We start from the raw sequence: 20,997 nt of genomic DNA on the forward strand, positions 1-20,997 counted from the left end.
GCCGGGGAGAAGCCACAGGCCTGAGCTCTATGCTGAGCCTGCACTTTGAATCCCAGAGCACAGCCACCAGCAGGAGCTGTCACCTCCCCTTCCCTGCAGCAGCCACCACCATGGGCACTGTCGCTGTCCACACCCACCCTGCCCAGCCTCCGCCTGGCCACAAGCAAAAACAGGCACCACTGCAGCACGACCTCAGCCAACCCAAAGCCGCTCACCCCATTGCCCCATTACAGCCTCCAGAGACTGGGCTGCTTTCTTCAAGTAACAACCAGTACCACTGCTTCTTCAAGAGCAGAAAGAGAGCCGCTGTGACCACAGAAGTGGTTCAGGATCAGGCACTGACTTGAATCATGGACCTGCAGCCCTTGGGGATTCAAGCTGGGCCAGGAAGCCACAGGAAAACCCATTTCTAGTCCATGGGTCAGCATGGCTATATCAGTGCCAGTATCAAATTTCCAAAATGAACGTGTTTACTGTTTCTCAAACGTTACACCAATTAAAATAACAATTTTATTATAAAACAGTAACATAGAAATAATAGAACAAACATTGAAACTGTTGGAAGAAGACACAGGGGATACACGTGAAGCCATAGGCACCTGCAAAGTCTCCCTGAATAGAATTCCAGGAGCTCAGGAGATAATAGCAAGCTTCAAGGAATCCAGGTACATCAGACTTAAAATGCTGCTGCACAGCCAAGGCAACATCACTGGAGGGACAACCTACACAACGAGAAAAGGTTGACCGCTACTCTTCCAGTGCAGGACTAATATCTAGGGTATGCAAACACCTGAAACACACTGTCAAGAAACAACCCAGCCAAAACTCCACAAATGAGCTGAAGAGACACTTCTCAATAGAATTACAAATGGTCGACAAGTATACAAGAAATGTGTTCAACATTTCAGCCACTAGGGAAAGGCAAATCAGAACAACTGTGAGACTTGATTTTATCCCAGACAGTGTGGTTGCTGTCAGGAACACACAAGAAAATGAACGCTGGCAAAAATGTCGGGGGACATGAGCCCTCCTGCATGGTATGAGAAGGTAAACTAGTACAAATGCTACAAATCTCAGCATGGAGATCACACAAAAGGTAAAAGCTGAAATTTCCTTTGACACAGCCAGAACTCTGTGTGTCTTTCCCTTCACGCCACCCCGGTGAGAGGCATCTGCAATGTCACGATGGGAAAGCAGCTCTAACCCTCCTCTGCATCCGTGGTCCCTCCTTGGGTTTCCTGCCCTGACCTTACAGCCACAGTGACAAGGGAGATGAGTGTGACTCTGTCCACTTGGGGGCGCATGTCTGGGATCAAAGGGATGAAGACCACAGCCACAGCAACTGGAGGGGAAGTGAAGTGTTCACTGCACAGCACCGACCAGAAGGAAAAGCCCTCCTGAGGCCATGTTGCTGTGCTCAGCTGTCTCCTCCCCTGGTTCCATTCCTTGTCCATCTGGAAGTGTTTGGGGATCATACACGGCAAAAAACATGCAGATTGTGCTAAAGTCGCCCTTCAGTGAGGACTCATTTATCATCACCTCAGTCATTGGTCTCCCTATCTTTGGAACAAGTAATTATTATGTCACATGTTATGCTCAGATTAACACTTCTCCACCGTGTCTTCTTTTCATTACAAGAAAACTGAGCTGTAAGATGGAAGTTAACTGTCTTTATTTGGTTCTCTGCTTTCCTTTTTAAGTCTTGAAAATCTTTAAAATTTGGCCCAGTACTGCAAAAGCAGAACAACCAAATGCAGAATGGAACATTAAATTATTTATTGAAGCAGAACCTACTAGGGTTCACCTAATTATTTCCTTCCCTGTCCCCACATTTGGTGCCTCACGTCACCAGTCCCTGGCACAGCACCCTGAACACGGGATGAGACCGTCCTGCTTGTCGCTCTGACTGTGCCCGAAAGGACACAGCAGCATGAGGAGGGCCCCGGAGGTCACAGTTGGAAGTGCTGAGATGCATCCCATGCCAGTCCCAAAGCATCTTTAAGACTTCTGGCCTCTTACAACACCCTTCCATAGCAAACGATATTTTATTGTGAGAGGAAGTAGGGAATCAGCAGAACAGACCACGGCCATGGCCTGCATGGCTGAAGGATCCACGGAGTGAGAAATGATGGTGGGAGATTAAGAAAAGACAAAGAGACACAAAAGGTGGGACCAGGTGGGGCTCTTCCTCCTGATGGGAGAAAAAGACCCCAGGCAAAGGCAGTGCATTTACTTATAGTGGAGAGGTAGGGAGCTGGTCTGTAACAGGAGCCAGGAGAGTGGCTAAGGTCTGCAGGACCTCATGCTTGACGGTCTCTGGTGAATGGGCTGGGAGGAAGACAGTCCTCTTCTCTGCCAGGTCTTGGTCCACCACGCCCTCTTGTCGCCTGTTCTCCCTCCCGGCCCTGCCTCATTCGCGGGAGAAGGCGAGTTGAGCCTGGCTGAAGTGATCTACAGCACATCGCTCCCGGCAGACCACTTCCTGCTCAGCACAGCCCCAGCAGATCACAGCGTCAGTTCCACCTATCTCTCTCCCATCCCCGTGAAGCTCAGTGAGGTCCACGTGTTCACCAGGTTTGCACTTGGGAGGAAATGTTGATAATCTGAAAGCCGGCGTTCCTGTGGGGCAGCTCTGGCTGAGACTCGGTGCTGGGGGCGCTGGGGGTGGGGGGGTAACTAGGGAAAGGCCATGGTGAAGGATTGGAGTGAGGAATAGAAAACTGGGAAACAGAGGGAAGCCGACATATGGGGAGGAAAACCACGCAGATAAATGCAGAAACAAGAAAGAGATATCTGAGAAGAACATCAGAGAGGAGCTAGAAGACAAACCAGAGAAAGAAGACTCCGCTGCTTGGAGAATCCATCCACCAAGACTACAGATGTTTTTAATGTAGCTCTTCCTTTGTTTCTTACTGATGAATGAGGCTTCTACAACTTGAAGAATACAAAAGATACTTAGTGAAATTTCCTCGCATGAGAGTCATGAATTGGGGAAGGACTGAAATCAAGCACATACAAAAGTAAAAGCAGGTATGGCTATGGGATTAAAAATGGACTATATAGATTTTTCCTAACATGACATGGAAAGGCCCTGCAACGTTCACACTTTAATTTCACAACCACTGAGGACAGGTGTGTGTATAACACCACACTGAGCACCACGAGGTTCCTCTACAGCAGAATCAACACTTGGTGAGTCCTGCTCCTCCTGGTGAGGGAGCCCCTTGCCTCATCAATGCGGAACACACAGACTTCCTAAGAGTCCATGCTGCTAGAGAACATGATCGCTGTTAATGCTGGAGTTGGATTCTGACGAAGCTGAAGCTGAAGAGGGGGGCAGTGTGGTCCCTTCATCCTGGGGGAAGGGAGTAATAAGGAGAAACTAGGGTGAGAGCTCTGATGTATGAAGTACAGAAAATTTGGAAGGAGGGATAGGAAAACAGTTTTACAAAGAAAGACTCACATAGACTAATGCAGGAATGAGAAATGGGCATCAGAGACCAATATCAGACACAAGCCAGAAGACAAACAAGAAAAAATACTGTGGTGTGTGGAGATCCATTCCTCCAAGCATAATTATAAAATCTCAAAGGAAATACTAATAAATAAAGAGCAAAATAAAGGTGGATACTAGGAAACAGGAAATAGATCTTGTGCAAAATGGATGGAAACAAAGAGATAAAAGAGGCCGGGGAGGGTAAGAAAAGGGAATTAAGATGTCTTGTGTGCATGTACCAACTGTTCACAAGGAGTGTAAACATGTGTACTGCAAACATGGACTAATGAAAACTAAAAATTGAAAAAACTAAAGAAATCTTGGGCTGAGGATTTAGCTCAGTGGCACTGTGCCTGCCTTGCAATCGCAAGGTCCTGAGTTCAATCCCTGGTACCACAAAAAAAACCCAAAAACTAAAGAAATCTCAAAAGAATTATGGGACTCTGTACCATCCTGAAATACTGAACACAGAATCAATGGATTGCATGTCTTTGGAGATTCTGTATTTCAGCATTTTGATGAGGACTAGAAAGGGTTAGCAAGTCTCCCAGCCAGGGCTCCCTGGCTGCATCTTACAGGTCTCCTCTGCTCTTCCAGGCATCCATCAGCAAAGCCATGAGGACTAACAGGACAAGGGCAGCCAGACTCAACTGGATGATATTCTCTGCTCTGTAATCTGGGGAAAAAGAAAAAGAACTGAGGATAAGGCCACCAGCATACAAGCTCTCCCCGAGGAACATGAAGGTCACATGTAAACCACCCAGAATCCAAACAGGATGTTGATTTGTGCAGCTGTCTCATCCACACTGTCACTCTGAACAGAACGTGCCTTTTTTCCATTTCAGGAATAACGGATACATAGTGGATCACATATCAAGGACACCCAGACTGTACACAATTGGAGAGTAAGACAAAGACCACAACTGGCTGCCTAATTCAAGAGCCTTAAAATGGTATTTTTTAACCCAAGGAAAGTACACAAGGTGCTAAATTTTCCCAGGAGCCTAGCCTTAGCAGTTAATTCAACCTAAACAACCAGGGCAATAAATACCACCATCAATGAACTGTCCCCAAAATAGGCACAAGATGGAAATGGAAATCCTGCTTCTGGTTATTTCTTGCCAAACCAAGATCAGAGAGAAGCAGCACAAATTTGGAGATACTACAACAGTGAAATATCCTCCTAGCAAGTTTTTACCCATGACCTTTAGTAGCACAGTGTCCTGGCAAAACTAGAAAAATATGCAGCGGCCATCCACCCCATATACTCTGCTTTTGAAGGACATGTGGCTTAACTACCTGAGGGTCCACACTTCTATGAGATGCTCAGAGAGAGTAGATTACTTAGGCTCAGACGTTCCATGCAAGGGTTGACCCCCATTCATCAGCAATGGAGATCCTGCAGCATTGAATTCACTTAACTAAACTTAGCACTACACAACAGACTAATATCCAAGGGCACAACTGCAAGAGAAGCCTGCCCCCTAAGAAGGCCTTCTCTTAAAAAATAAGAGATCCTCATTCTAGCAATTATATAAGTCTCTATGAAGAAACAAAAAATATATAAATAAACAAGGTAACATGACTGAAATAGAACAATACTTCTATAGGAGCTGAATCCAACGGATACCAAAATGGGCAAGATAACAGACAAGGGATTCAAAAGAACAATTGTAAAACTGATTGTCAAACTCAAAGAAGATACAGATAAAAAATTGAATGAAATAAAAATGACAATGCAGAATATGAAAGATACAGATTCTGAAAACAAAACAAAGAAAAAAATCATAGAAATGAAAAGTTCAATCAAATGAAAAAACTCGGTGGAAACTCTCATCAACAGACTGGACCAATGCCAGTCTTGGTCTGTGTAGGATTTTTGTGTCTTCTTCGTTTAGTTTGGTAATTCATATGAACCTATGAAAGTGTCCATTTCTTTGACATATCCTGATTTACTCCAACTTGGAATATGTTTTCAAAGTAGTTTCTTATAATCCTCTAGATTTTTGGTTGTGTCCTTTGCGGTTTGGCCTTTTTTGTCTCTCATTGCATTGATATGAGTCTCTTCCTTTCTTCTTTTGATAAGTTTGGCTAAGGGCTTATCAATCTTCTTTATACTTTCAAAGAATCAGCTCTGTGGTTCACTGATTTTATCTTTAACTGGTGGTTCATATGCAGAAAAATAAATCCAGATCCATATCTCTCATCCTGCACTAAAATCAAATCAAAATGTATCAGAGACCTAAATGTTAAAAAAAGAAACACTAAATCTGGTGGAAGGGGGCCAGGGATCTAGCACAGTGGTTCCACCACCTGCCTCACAAGCTCAAGATCCTGAGTTCAATCCCCAGTACAAAAAAAAAAAATCTGCTGGAAGAAAAATTCATAAAATTACTGAAGTCATAGGCATAGGCAAAGACATTCTGAACAGATTGCCAAATGCACAAAACAAAGAATTAACAAATGGGATCATATTAAATTACAAAGTTTTTGACCAGAAAAGGAATAAATCAACATAGTGAAGAGAAAATATACAGAATGGGGGAAAGTTTTTGCCAGCTACTCCTTGGACAAAGGAGTAATATCTAGAATATATAAAGAACTCAAAAAATTTGACATTCCCCAAAATAAAAGACCCAAACAAAAAATGGGCAATGAAATGAATAGACACTTATCAAAAGAGGTGCAGGGCTGGGGATTTAGCTCAGTGGTTCTGGCGTCTGCCTCAAAAGTGCAAGGTCCTGAGTTTGATCCCCGGTACCAAAACAAAGAGGTGCAAATGACAAATGAGTACATGTAAAAATGTTCAGCACCTTTGGCCATTAGAAAAATGCAAACTGAAACAACACTGAGATTCAGTCATAATTAAGAGCTCAAGCTGCATGTGGTCAGATGCACCTGTAACCCCAGCAATTGGGAGACTTAGGCAGAAAGACTGCTGTGAGTTCAAGGTCAGCCTGAACTACATAGCAAGACCTTGTCTCAAAAGAACCCAAGAAAAAGAAATAGAACTCAAAAAACAGCAAACTAAGTGAGGTTGTAGGGGAAAAGGAACCCTTCTACATTATTGATTATTGGTGGAAATGTAAATTAGCACACTCATTATGGAAATCAATATGGATATTTCTCAACAAAGCTAAAAGCACAAATTTTATTTAACCCAGCTATACTCATTCTGGGTATCTTCCCAAAAGAGTTAAACTTATCATATTACAGTGATGCTTATATAACCATGTTTATAGCAGCACAATTTACAATAGCTACATTTTGGAAATGGCTTATATCCCCATCAACAGATGGACAGATAAAGAAAATGCAGTACATGAACACAATGGAGCACTATTCAGCAATAAAGGATAAATTTAGGCCATTTGTAGAAAAATGGATGCACCCTGAGAGCATAATACTAAGTGAAATAAATCAAACATAGAAGGTTAAACACCACATGGTTTCCCTAATATGAAAAACCCCAAATATGAATAATAGAAAGACCAAAATAAAAGAGAAATTGTAGGAAACATGGAAGTAGGCTCTGTGGAGATAGGAAGGGGATCTAGGGGAGAGAGAAGAAGAGAAGCTATAGGGAAATGAAAGTATAAATGATCAAGATGCAATATACATATGTACAAATTCCCCAAGATGAATGTAATAAATAGAAAATAAATAAATAAAAAGACTAGATCAATCAGAAGACAGACATTTAGAGCCAGAAGATAAGAAAGATGAATTATTACATTCAAACATCAACAAAGAAAATATGAACAAAGCATGCAAAACTTATAGGAATGATTACAGATATTCTTTGTGTGTGTCTTTTTTTTTTTTTGTACCAGAGATCTAACTCAGGACCTTGCACTTCTGAGGCAGTCACAGTGCCACTGAGCTAAATCCCTGGCCCCAGATATTCCTTGTTTAATGACCTGTTTAATGACTGATCAGACTTCCACTAAGGCATGCACTGTTCAAACTTACAACCCACCAGACTTACAACCCGTCTTTTTTTTTTGGTACAGTTCTGAACATCTTGTTTGTAGAGCCTCAATGTCTTTTTGTGCACAGTACACCTTGCTTATACAATACTGTGATTTTTGTTGATTGAACTGTACACTACAGTACTGTGCTTTTATGTCCTGCTATATATTACAGTACTGCATGTAAAAGTTATGCAAATAAAAGCAAAATCATCAAGTTGGAGTTTCCTTTGACCATTTCTTTGTTCTGAATATTGTATTGTACATACTATACACAATTCCTCACTTAGTGAACAACTCATTTAACAACCTAGTCACAGGATCATAACTCATTTGTCAAATGTTTCTATAATAGATGAAACTTACTATGTTTGGAAAAGAAAGACCCAAGATACAGACAAATGTATAAAAGTCTATTTATTGAAATAATAGAAAAATTTCAAAATTCAGATAGATATGCACGTAAAAGTACAAGAGACAGTTTTGAACAGCCAAGGGACACGACCAGCAAAAATCCTCCATGTTATACTGTAGTTGAAATATCAAGAGTACAGAATAAAGGGCCAGGGATTTAGCTCAGTAGTTTCATCACCTGCTGCACAAGCACAAGGAGCCAAATTCAATCCCCGGTACCAAAAAAAAAAAAAAAAAAAAGAGTACAGAATAAAGAAAGAATCTTCAAAGCTCCAAGAAAAAATACCAAGTCACTTATCGAGGCAACTAATTTCTCAGCAGAAACACAAAGGGCCAGGAGAGCAAGGAATGAAGTATTTCAAAGCCTGAAAGAAAATATCTGCCATAGCAAATTACTAATTGCAAAGCAATTTTTCAGGATTAGAGAAACACTTTCCAAGATAAATATAAACAAAGAAAATTCATGATGACCAAACCTGCATCACAGAACATACAGGAATTCTACATATAGAAGAGGAAGAGAGCACAGAAAAAACTAAGTCTCATTAGAAGAGTGCATGAGAGTCTGGGTGTGGTAATGCATGACTGCAATCCGAGCACTCGGGAGGCTGAGGCAGGAAGACTACTGTCATTCAAGGCCAGCCTGGGCTACATAGTGAGTTCAAGGTCACCCTGAACTACATAGCAAGACCCTGTCTCAAAAAAAAAAAAAAACAGAAGAGTACTTTAGCAAGTGAGAATTAGGAAAGAATCAAAGCAAGTCCCAACTGTGCTGCCTTCAAGAAACACATCTCACTGGCAAAGCACACAGACTGAAAGTGAAAGGATGGAAAAATGATATTCCAAAAATGGAATAAAAAAGCAAGCAGGAGTAGCTACATTCATATGTGGTAAAGTAGATTTCAAGACATTCCAGACAAAGACATACTGCATATTAGCAAACACTTGTAACTACAAAGAAGACACAATAATGGTACAACTGATTTCATTTTTAATAGTGCTACTTGATATAAAAGAAACATAAGCACCAATAAAATAATGGGTATCTTTAACTCAACTCACACAAAAAGATACATCATCCAGAAAAAAACCAACACAGAAATATCACAATTAAACTACATTCCAGACCAAATACACTTACCAGACATATACAGAATATTCCATCCAAAAACAGAGGAATAAACATTCTTTTCAGCAGCTCATAGAGTTTTCTCAAAAATAGGGCCAGGGATGTAACTCAGTGGCACTGCACCTGCCTCGCAAGCACAAAGTCCTGAGTTCAATCCCCAGTACCAGGGGGAAAAAAAGAGCATATTAGGCCATAAAGCTAGTTTTAATAATACAGAAAAATTGAAGTAATTACTTGCATCTTGTCAGATCACATCAGAATGAAACTAGAAATCAACAGAAAAAAACTACAGAAATTATAAAAACACAAGAAGATCGAATAATATACACTCAAAAAGTCAGTAGGTGCATGAGTTCCTATATTAAAATATCAAAGCAATTACAAATAAACAATCTAATAATGCATCTCAAGTTCTTAGAAAAGCAGCAACAACCAACACTAAAATCACTAGAAGGAAAGAAATAGTAAAGATCAGAGCTCAAATTATAAAATGAACTTGAAAGAACAATAAAATAATATATGCAACAAGTAGGGGCACAGAGGAGGTAAGCCACTCCCAGTGCCCAGGAGGAGGCTTCTGGGCCACCATACCACCACCACCCTTGGCACAGAGGAGGTGAGCCACTGCGCAGGTGCCAACAGCAAACCCTCCATAAAAACGAGAAACCACATAAAAAAGTCTCAAAACCAGATTTCCAGATCATCTAAAGCAACTCCAAAGGGAAATGAGATGGAACACTCTGATACTCAACCACCTGGACTCCCTGAACTGGCAACAAAAGAGGATCTGGGAAAAATGAAATCAGAAATAATTTCTCACATAACAGCAGAGATTGTTCCCATAGTGTAAAGCACAATTAATAAATCTAGAGAGGACACAGATTTAAAAAAATAGAGTGGGCCAGGGATTTAGCTCAGTGGTTTCGCCACCTGCTGCACAAGCGCAAGGACCCAAGTTCAATCCCCAGTACCAAACAAAAAAAAAAAGAGGAGCTGAGGAACATGATGGAATCCCAACACAGGAAACAAATGGAATCCATAAAACAGATACAAACAGATTTCCAGGAGATTAAAAACTCCATTGAAAGTTTACGCAGCAGAATGAGCCAATGTGAAGACAGAATCTCAGACAGAGAAGATTGCAATTAGTGACCAGGAAAAGAAACATTGCTTTAAAATTGTAAGGGACCATGAGAAATCAATCCAGCAGCTGCTAGACGATGCAAAGAAGAATAACATAAGACTGATCGGAGTCAATGTAGAAACAGGAGAGAGTACAGATGACATTAAAAAAAATGTATACAGAAGTGATGGTAGAAAACTTCCCAAGCAGGGGAAAAGAACTTGACATACAAATAAGTGAGGTATATAGGACTCCAACCAGCTGTGATCAAAAAACATCTACACAAAGGCATATAATAGTTAAGATTCCAGAAACCCAACAGAAGAACAAAATTCTATAAGCAGTTAGAGAAAAGAAACAAAACACATACAAAGAAAAACCCATCAGAATCACAGCAGACTTCTCAACACAAGGCAAGAAGATCTCGGAGTGACGTATTTCAAGCCCTAAAAGAAAACAGCCTCCAACCCAGATTGATGTACCCTGCAAAACTATCTTTCAAAATGGATGGAGAAATAAGATACTTTCATGACAAAGAGCACCTTAGGAACTTCATGAATACCAAACCAGCACTCCAAAAAAATTTTAGACAATATCCTAGGAAAAGGCAATAAGGATCACAACCCCAAGAAGCCCAGCAGAATGAACCTGTCAGGCGTGACAAGAAATAAATGCAAAGGGGGAGAATCCAACAAAAAGAAAAAGTCATGACAATGATAAGTCAATATGTATCAGTTATAACCATCAACGTTAATGGTCTCAATTCACCAATCAAAAGAAATAGACTGGCAGAATGTGTCAAAAAGCAAGATCCAACAATATTCTGCATACAAGAAACACACTTAATTCAAAAAGAAACTCATAGACTGAAAGTTAAAGGGTGGAAAACAATACTCCATGTGACAGGAACCCAAAAAAAAGCAGGAGTAGCTATCCTCTTTGCAGACCAAGTGGATTTCAAACCAAAATCTGAAACACCTCTGGTCCCAAGAATTTCAGATAAGGGATAGTCAACTGGTATGTACAAACCTATTGTGAACATGTGTTTTCATTCCTCTTAAGTGAAAACTTAAGAATAGAACTGTTGGTTCTTAATAGTGATACAAGAAATTTCTATATTGTTTTCCAAAATGGTTTTGTCATTTTACATTCACATTAACAGTATTAGACAGTTCTAACTGGTTCACAACTAAGCTGACATTTGTTCTTGTAAAACTTTTAACTTCATCTCCCGAATGAGTGCATAATACAATCTTGTTATTGTACTGATTAGTATTTTTCTGATTCCAGTGTTATACACCTTTCCTTGTGCTGTACTGGCTATTTATCATCTTCTTGTGTCTACTTTTTAATTGGGTTGTCTATTAATGAGCTGTTAGAGTTCTTTATATATTCTGGTCTTAGGTTATATGTATTATAAATATGGTCTGTTTAAGGACTACTTTTCATTTTCTTAATGATATCATTTAAAGTTCTAAATTTTGATGGAATCTCATTTATCAATTTCTTTCTTTTATCCACTATGTTTTTTGTATCCTAGGAAATTCTTGCCTACCCTAAATTCATGAACATTTTGCCTTATAATTTCTTCTTAAAGTTTTATAGTTTTAGTCTTTCATATTTAGGTTCATAGATCCTTTCGAGTTATTTTTATGTATGGAAATAAAGGGTTGAGGTTAATTTTTTACATATGGATACCAGGTGTTCTAGTACCATTTGCTGAAAACACTATCTTTTCCTCTGCTCTTGAATTGAATTTATGTTCTATAAAATGTTAATGTTAAATAATCTTTCAAAACTCAGTGGACCATATACATATGGTTCTATTTCTAGATTCTCTGTTTTATTCCAATGATCTGTACATCTTTCCTTACACCAACACTGCCTTGATTACTGTAGCTTTAGAGGAAGTCTTAAAATTAGGCAATAAATGTCTTCCAACACTGTTTTTTTCTTTTAATTTGTCTAGGTCCTTTGTACTCCTACATAACTTTTAATTTCAATATCTAATTCTTCATTTATAGCAAGTATACATACACCTGAATTTTTATATATACCTTGTGTTTTCTAATCCTGCTAAATTCAAATACAAGTTCTAGGGGCTCCTAGAGATTTCTTAGTATTTTCTCTGTAGATGATCATTTCATCTACATATAAAGATTTTACTTCTACCTTGCCAATAAAATGCTAATTGTGTCTTGTTATTGCCAGACTATTTTGGTTTGGGCCTATGTTTCAAAGTTTAATGGACAGATGAAGATTAATCATATCTGGCCTTGTTACCCATCTTAGGGAGAAAGCATTGTATCTTTTCCATTCATATAAGGTGCTTTTGCTGGAAGTATGGAGTACATGTCTTTAATCTGTTGAGAAGGTTCTGTTCTACTTCTAGTCTCCTGACAGTTTTTACCATGAACAGCTGTAGAATTTAGTTCAATACTTTTTCTCCAACTACTGCCAGGATCAGAGGGCTTTTTCCTTTCCTCTGTTAAAATGATGACTTTTGAGGGTGGATCTTCCAATGCTGAACCAACCCTGCCATCCCTATAATAAAACCACTTTCTACATCCTGCCAGATCTGACTTCTAATAGTTTGTTTTGTTAAACAAATTTTTATCTATGTTCATTCTTTTTTCTTCTATTATCTTTATCCAGTTTTAGTATTACCACAATGTTGATTTCCTAAAATGAGGGGAGAAGTGTTCCTTCTTCTGCTTTAAATGTTCAATATAATTCATCAGTTAAAATGTATATGAGCCTGTTGTTGTCATATAGGTAGGTTTTCAAGCTAGGAATATACTTTCTTTAATAGGTGCTATTCAAATTTTATATTTCCTCCAGAGTCCATTTCATTAATTTGTCTTCCAAGATACTTCTTAGAAGTTGTCAAATTTATTTCAAAAAAGATTTCTGTAATATGCTTTCTATATCCTTTTAAATTCTGTAAAATCTGTGGTAATGTTGGGCTGGGGATTTAGCTCAGTGGTTTCACCACCTGCTGTGCAAGTGCAAGGACCCGAGTTCAATCCCTGGTACCAAAAAAAAAAATCTGTGGTAATGTCCTCTAAATTTTGATATTGTAATTTTAAAAATGTATAATTGATATTGTGTAATAGGAAGTAAAGGTCTAAAGGTGCAGGGGAAGTGGGAGGGGTAGGGGAAAGGAAAGAAGGGAAAAGAAAAAATATGAGAAAAGAAAAAAAATGGAAACAAAGTTTTTCCAAATAGGGAAGGGTGGAGGGCGTGAAGGGAGGGCAGGGGAAGGGGAAAAAAATAAGAACCAAGATACTCATGTAAAGGTACAAGATCCGAATGATGAATGTAACTGTATTTTATACCTAAAATGTACCAATAAGCGTAATGAAAAAAAAACAAGTTGGTTCTTTGTAATGATTAAAAAGAACTCTTAACTAAATTAACCGAAAGTGAGTAAATACCCAATCTAATAAAATTAGAGGTGAAAAAGCAATGTTATAAAAGTTACTATTGAAATCCAGAATATCATCAGCAACCATTTTGAAAACTTACATTCCAGTAAATGAGAAAATCTAGAAGAAACATAATTTCCTACACATATCGGATGTACAACATGAACCAAGAGGGTATCAAAAACTTAAAATAGATCAACAACAAGCAATGAAACAAAAGTAGTAATAAAAAGTCTCCCAACAAAGAAAAGCTCAGGACTACATTGAATTTCACCAAAATTTTAAAGAAGAACTAACACCAGTGTTTCTGAAACTATGTCATGAAACACAAAGGGAAGGAATGCTTTCAAATTCATTCTAGAGTCAGTTTCTCTCTGATCCCAAAAAGTTATAGACACAACAAAGAAGAAAACTACAGAAAAATATCCTTAAAGAACAGAGATATAAAAACTTTCCGTAGAATATGTACAAGCTGACTTCAGGGCATATAGAAAGATCACAGGCAATGACTGATTGTATGAATGCAAAGAAGGTTCAATACACTTCAATCAAGAGACATAGTGCCCCGCACCAATAAAGTCAAGGATAGAAGTTATGTGACCATCTCTGGCCAGGCCTGGTGGTGCATCCTGTAGTTGCATCACAGGGGAGCCTGAGGCAGGATGATTGTAGCAAGTTCAAGGCGAATCTGGACTACATAGTGAGACTCCGACTCAAAAAAAGTTATATAATCATCCCAATCGATGCAAAAAAAATCTCTGGCAATATTCAACATCCCTCCAACATCCCTTCACAATAAAACCTCTGAAGAAACTGGTTATAGAAGGGTATTACCTCAGAAAAATAGAGGCAATATCCAACAAATGCTCAACCAATATCATGTTACATGACAAAAAAACCTGAAAGCATTTCCTCAAACATCAGGAACAAGACAAGCAGTATCCTCTCTCACCACTTCTATTCAATATATTACCTGCAATTTTAGGAAAAGAAATTAGGCAAGGGCCAGAGATGTAGCTCAGTGGTGTCATGCCTGCCTGGCAAGTGCAAGGCCCTGAGTTCAATCCCTGCTAGCAGAAAAAAAAGAAGAAGAAGAAGAAGAAGAAGAAGAAGAAGAGAGAGAGAGAGAGAGAGAGAGAGAGAGAGAGAGAGAGAGAGATTAGGCAAGAGAAAGAAAAATGCATACTCTATAGTTATAGTGCTTGCTTCAGCAGCACACATACTGTAATTATAATAATACACACTAATTTTTAAAATGTCTTTCAACTTATTGCAGAAAATTCAACAAACTGCAGGCACCTTCTGAAAATGGTCTTTAAAAATAGACCATTTCTGGGCCGGGGATTTAGCTCAGTGGTTCCGCCACCTGCCTCACAAGCGCAAGGTCCCAAGTTCGATCCCTGGTACCAAAAAAAAAAAAAAATAGAACACTTCTCATAGAGTATAAAACCCTACTCAGAAAAGCAGGAACAGCCCTACTGCATGTGGTCACAAGATCTTATGTTCTCATGGGACCACAGGAATGATCATATAATCCACCCTAGTCACTGTTTGGCCATTTTCTGTCCAACCCTTCCTGGACTTGGTAGTCAGTGTCACTCACACAGGCCAATGTCACCAACTTGCCAGGAGACAAACAGGTGCGGCCCCCAGGAGTCCAGAGTGAAGAATCCAACCCGATCCCTGTAAGGTGAGGCCCCAGCATGGCATGTGTCCCCAGTACGCCACTACCACACGGGAAGTGGTTCTCACACCTATGCTGAAACCTCCTCCTCGGGCCCACAGGATGTCCCAAGATGGAGATGATGTTGCCAGTCACAGACTTCACTCACCTGTGAAAGAAAGGTCAAGAGGGTCGCTGGGCAGGGACCAGAGGCAGGAGTACGTTCTATGAGACACATAGCACGTGTAGGTCCCACCTTCGGCCAGGCTGTCTGGGGAGATGAGGAACGAGTGGTGGCCCTGGTGTGAGCAGTCCTGGGGGAGGGAAGCTCCTCTGTTCCTGCATAGAATGAAGTTGTCATAAAAGTGAGGCGCCTGACACAGGAGAGTCACGTTTCCTCCCGAGGCCACCTGGGGACCTGGGTGAGTAGTCAGAGACGGTTTGTCCTTGTAGATGCCTGGAAGAGAACAGAGGCTGCTATTAAAATCTCTATTAGAATAACCCCATTATTCTCCTGGTCTGAACTGAGACAAGGATGAAACTGGGAAGAAATCTGCCGCTACATAATTTACAGGATCACAAAGACAAAACATGCTGGTGTTACTGCCCATGACCCAGGTGGTGGCTGGATGTGCACAGGGAGGGCTATTGTCTGTCCTTGTAGGGTGCATTCTGGGGTCCCCAGCCACCTAAGGACCCCAGAATAGTCAGCAGAGGGAGCCCAGACCCTGACAGATGGGGACAGGGACAGAGGGCAGGGTGTGTGATCCAGAAGATCCGGTCCAGCTAGGTGGACACTAACATGAGGGGACAGTGTCCTGGGACCATCCCTCACCTGTCACCGTCAGTTCCAATGACTCACTGAATCCTACCCAGACTTCTCGCTCCCAGTAGACACAGTGGTACGTCCCTGCGTTCGTGTGTACCACATTCTGGAGGAGGAACTCAACCACATCTTGGGCTCCTTCAGAGCTGATGTCATGCCACATGTCGCTGGGTTCCCCACGAAACAGGTACAACCTTGTCACCCCTGGAGGGACCCTGCAGAAGATGCTCACAGAGCTGCCATTGGGAGTCACAGCTCCTGGCTCTGCCCAGATGGAGGGCTGGGAGGGTGACCCTGGGGAGAAAGAGAACAACAATCCAACTCATGTGGTGTCAGAAACTGCACGCCTCACTCTGAGGGCTCTGGAGGGGCCGCTTACTGGGAAGCAGACAGACCAGAATCAGCTGTGGCCTCTCTCTCCTCAGGGTGAGCTTATCACCTCCACTGTCCCTGCTCCGCTGGGCCAAGCTGACATTGCGTCTCCTTGCACCGTTGTGTGGGCCTCCCTCTGTCTTCTTCTTTCACATGAGCCCCAACCCCTTTCCCACCCTCCTCCTCTCCCTGAAACCTGTTACATGTGTCATTCACCTCTGTCCTCTGCCCACAGCCTGCGGGGGCTCTGCTGTCACTCAGAGGCTCATGAGCACCAATCTGGTCCACGCGGCTCTGTGGGCCCTGGCACTCCTCAAGGCCAGGTCAGCATCATCAGCTTCTCTGCCACAGCTCGGAGTCCTCATGGTGGCTCCAGCCTCCCTTCCCTCAGGACATTGCTCTATCTCAACACCAGGGACAGCTCCCCTGCCACACTCCTCACACCTGCAACTGTCTCCAGCACAGCATGCACCCCTTCTACCCTCTCACTTCTCCTCAGCATCCACCTCCTCCTAACACGGCACATGGGTAAGTGATCCAACATGTCCATGTTGCTGTCCTTCATTTGGAGGGCAAGGGCATCATGTGCTCAAAGCCCTTTCCCAGGAACGCAGAACTCCGGGCCCTCAGCCAGGGCTCAGAACATCTGTATGAAGTAGAAATTAATCTGCCTCTTGGAGGAGCTGCATGTAAAATATAAATGTCATACACACCATGATCTGGGAATGGTTCCTGAGAATGTAGAAATGCAATGACTGGTATCACCAAATATAAATTTTACATGACTCTCCTAAAAGAGAAAACCCTACTTCCAGACTTACACTAAACAACACCCTGTGGTTTCGTCATTTGAGAATGAGGAACTAGGTCTTAACGGGGGGGGGGGGGGGGGGGGATAGTTTCCGAACAGTCAGAGAATCGCCTGAGGCTGCAGTCTGCATTTTACTTCAATCAGTCTCTTGGACAGGTCCTCTTGAGCTGAACTCTCAGAGATGACAGCAAGCATCCCCGGTGAGAGCAAATGGAAAAAGACAGATACACACAAAAACTGATGGTCCACACCCTCAAGGGGAACTTGGGTCCTGTGAACTTGCCCCTAGTCCTTTGTCTGCATTTGGAAAGTCCACATCAGCAGTGCTTCCTGTTGACATTATTAACACCCTTGGTGATCCCACCCCAAAATGATGCCACAGGGAAGAGTGTGGTTGACAGAGCAGGGCAGGCTCCTCCTAGTCAGCTCAAGACCCTCAGGCTCCTCCCACCCTGGCCGGGCCTCACTCAGAGCCCCAGGACTGAAGGGAGGGAAACTCACCACTGTGGGCCCAGAGCCTCTGGTCCAGAGCAGACACTGAAACACAGAGATCAGGTGAGAGGCATCTGCCTGGGACCCAGGGACCCCCAACCCTGGGCTCAGGACACCAGACCTGGGCCCAAGGCCTCAGGGGTCTCATTCTCACCCCCTGGGCAGGAGCACACAGAGGAAGAGCCCTGAGAGGGGCCCAGGGCATGGACCCAGCGTCTGCATTCTTCACGCCTCCCACTGCCCTCCTCCCTCCCCTGCTGTGCTCACCAAGTCCAAGCAGCAGAGCCATCCCAGGGGCCATGGTGCCGCCTCAGCCCAGGTCTGCACACCTGCTCCACTGGTGGTCACACCAGCACATAGGGAACTCACCAGGGGATGGGCAGCCTGGGCCCCAAGTCTATGTAACCGGAAGCCAACATCAGCTGCTAAACAGGAAGGGGCACTGCTCTTGCACAATGCCAGGCTCTGCCCATAACCCTCCTCCCATCTGGACTGGGCCTGAGTTCCTCTGTGGGTTCCAGCTCTGACCCCACAGGGCTTCCAAAGCTAGGGCTGACCCTGCCTCCGGTGCTGGAAGAAAAGATCAAGGGAATGCACGTGACCCCAGCCTGTACCTGGAGCACAGCACCCACACACACCCCAGACCTGCTGTTGGAAATGAAGGTGTGCTCCCATGTGCAACTGAGAGCCTGGGATACATTTGAAGTAACAATTTCCACAAAATGCAACATATTCACAACCCCACCCTGAAGAAAGGCAACCCTAGAGGTAGAGCAGAGAGGCAGGGTGATGTGGTGGTTGAATACGTTAATGAAGTGTGAGGTTTTATTCTTGAGATGTGATTAGAATGTGTCCCATTATTAAGAGAAAATCTCAAGCAGGGCCATGAATCTATTTGTGAAGACGAAACCAATGATTTTGCATCTTTTTTACCTATGATGGTGAGCTCTGAAAAGTTGAGACTTGTCCATTTTCTAGAGTGCAGCAGGGCTGGGTGAAAAATTGAGGTTCTATTTTGACAGTTAAAGGTGAAGCCCTATAATATTATAAGTAGTGTTTGATGTGCAATACTGACCAGAGCTCAGAAGACCAGAATGCTGATAGGAATGCAGACAGCAAAGGCCAGGCTTAGGAGATTTCCATTGGGAACAGGAATGTCATTGACTGTTGGACTAGAAGCCATGTTTGTTGTGCTCTGGCAGAAAATTTATCTGTATTTTGTCCATATCCAGAAACTTTGCAAGAGATTGAGATTAAGGGCATCAGACTAATTAATCTGGCAGAGGAAATTTCAGAACATCCCAACATTCAGGCTCTGGCATGGGTACTGCTGGCTGCTTTTAGCCAGGTCTTGTGAGAACCAGGAGCAAATGACAGAGCTGAATGATTTTAAAAGTTTGCAGTTTCTCCACAAAGGAGAAAATTTGGGGCAAAGTAGAGCCTGGTTACTGAAAAGATTAACATAAAAAAGAAGTCAATAACTTTGTAAAGGAACAAGAAGAATGATGACTTGAGGGTACCTCAGATTCAGCAAGGTTTCACCCGCTGTAGGATTAAGGGTGCAAAAACTGTAAATCTTTCATCTTGGAGACAATCCCAGGTATGCCTGCTCATTCATAGTGACCTAGGGAAAGGTATCTCTGAGTCCAGCTATCCAGGCCGTGAGAGGTCATTGCAGCTATTAGTCCAAGAGAGCCCTGGTACTGCTCAGTCTGGTAGTCAACCTTGATGTCATCCGTGTGGTGCTGGTTTTTCAGGCATGCAAAATACAAATATTATAGGATCACAGACAGTTCCACCCAGATTTCAGGAAAAAAAAGCAGCTGGATCATGGAGAGATCCAGGAAGATGGGAGGGAGGACTCAGGGGAGGACACTCAGGGGCTCAGGGAAGTTGCTGTTCACCCAGCGGGTTTAACAGTGTTGTTATAACTGCAAAGCTGTACCAGTGCTGTACCAGTGCATCCCCGCTAAGGCCCCACACAGCTTCACCGCTTTGGCATCCCCCATCACCAGCAGCCAGGCAGAATTCCTTGGTCCACATCATGGTGGGAGTCTCTGGCACCAACTTCACTTCCTTTCTGTGATTAACCACACACAAAGCATCTTCCATATTGGGTTTCTCAGCCTTCTTATTGCTTTCCCACCATCTCTCTGGACACCTTTTTTTTTTTCATCTGTCGACTCTTTTAAGGGTGCAGCTAGGTTTGTGCCACTTAAAGCATTCCTGATGTGAGTCAGCACTTGTGGTACTTGGGGTTCCTCGCTTCAGGAAAGGAAGCAGGTGTTGGTTAAGAGTTGCGGTTAGAATCAGCCACATTTCACACATCCACATAAATGATAAGTCCCTGTGTGACCAGCTGCTCTTATGACCTGGCTTCACCCCAAATTGAGCACCAACTCCAGACCATGGTTGTGGGATGACATGAATTCAATCCCTCTTTTATTAAGACGTAAGTAAAATGCAAGATGTGATCGACATACTACAGTGAATGTTTAAGCAAAAGAATGATTGCAGTAAGACACATCGCCTTAATTTTACCCAAAATCCTCCTCCTCGCTTTGAAACTAATCCCATGGTTCTAGCCACTTTCTGAAGTAGCTCTGAAAGTCCACGTCTCCAAGTGACTTTACAAGGTGTGATCAAAAATATGGTGAATGCCACTGCAGGGCACCACCCAGCAGAAAGGCTGTGTCCTCACCCACCTCATTCACCATATCTGGCATCCTGTGATGTCTGGCTCATCCCCAAAGTCAAATTGGCCATAAAAGGTTTTAAATCAATTCAGGACATCGAGTAGCCAGTAGAAGTGTTTCTGAAACTTGTTCTTCCATGTTCCCCCAGTGCAAAATACACACATTTAGAATGGGGGTAGATGACAGAGAGATAGATGATGGAAAAACAGACGAGATGGCAGAGACAGACAGTAGAGACAGCTATGACTGATGGATGGGGGGACAGACAGATGGGTATGCTCTTGCCGTGATGGGCTGGCTCTCCGCAGGTCCACACGATTCCCACCTCCTGGAATGGTTCATGTTTGTTTGGTTGGTTTTTTTTTTTTAGTACTGGGGTTTGAACTCAGGTCCTTGCACTTGCGAGGCAGGCAGTGGAACCACTGAGCTAAATCCCTGGCCCTAGTCCATGTTTTTAGCTTTGGATTTCATTAGTCCTGGATTTGAATTCTAGTTTTCCAAGTTTTTTGTTGTTTTTTTTTTGGTACCGGGGATCGAACTCAGGACCTTGCACTTGCAAGGCAGGCGGCAGAACCA

General features: G+C 42.5%; 1 protein-coding gene across 1 annotated transcript in view; it reads right to left on the reverse strand.

Moving 5' to 3' along the window:
- The window catches only part of Gp6 (glycoprotein VI platelet), a 42,122-nt gene extending 23,781 nt beyond the window's left edge, over positions 1 to 18,341 (reverse strand). Inside the window, 7 exon segments of the mRNA XM_087200911.1 lie at positions 1,254 to 1,342; positions 3,270 to 3,355; positions 4,073 to 4,172; positions 15,394 to 15,681; positions 16,060 to 16,344; positions 17,735 to 17,770; positions 17,993 to 18,341. Coding sequence (XP_087057037.1) covers positions 1,254 to 1,342; positions 3,270 to 3,355; positions 4,073 to 4,172; positions 15,394 to 15,681; positions 16,060 to 16,344; positions 17,735 to 17,770; positions 17,993 to 18,026 — 918 coding nt within the window. The 5' untranslated portion in view covers positions 18,027 to 18,341.
- Between the last annotated feature and the right edge of the window lie 2,656 nt (positions 18,342 to 20,997).

The sequence above is a fragment of the Heterocephalus glaber genome, unplaced genomic scaffold, assembly GCF_053883595.1.
Source record: "Heterocephalus glaber isolate CG9 unplaced genomic scaffold, H.glaber_assembly_v1.0 deba00001745, whole genome shotgun sequence".
In the NCBI taxonomy this organism is placed as follows: domain Eukaryota; kingdom Metazoa; phylum Chordata; class Mammalia; order Rodentia; family Bathyergidae; genus Heterocephalus; species Heterocephalus glaber.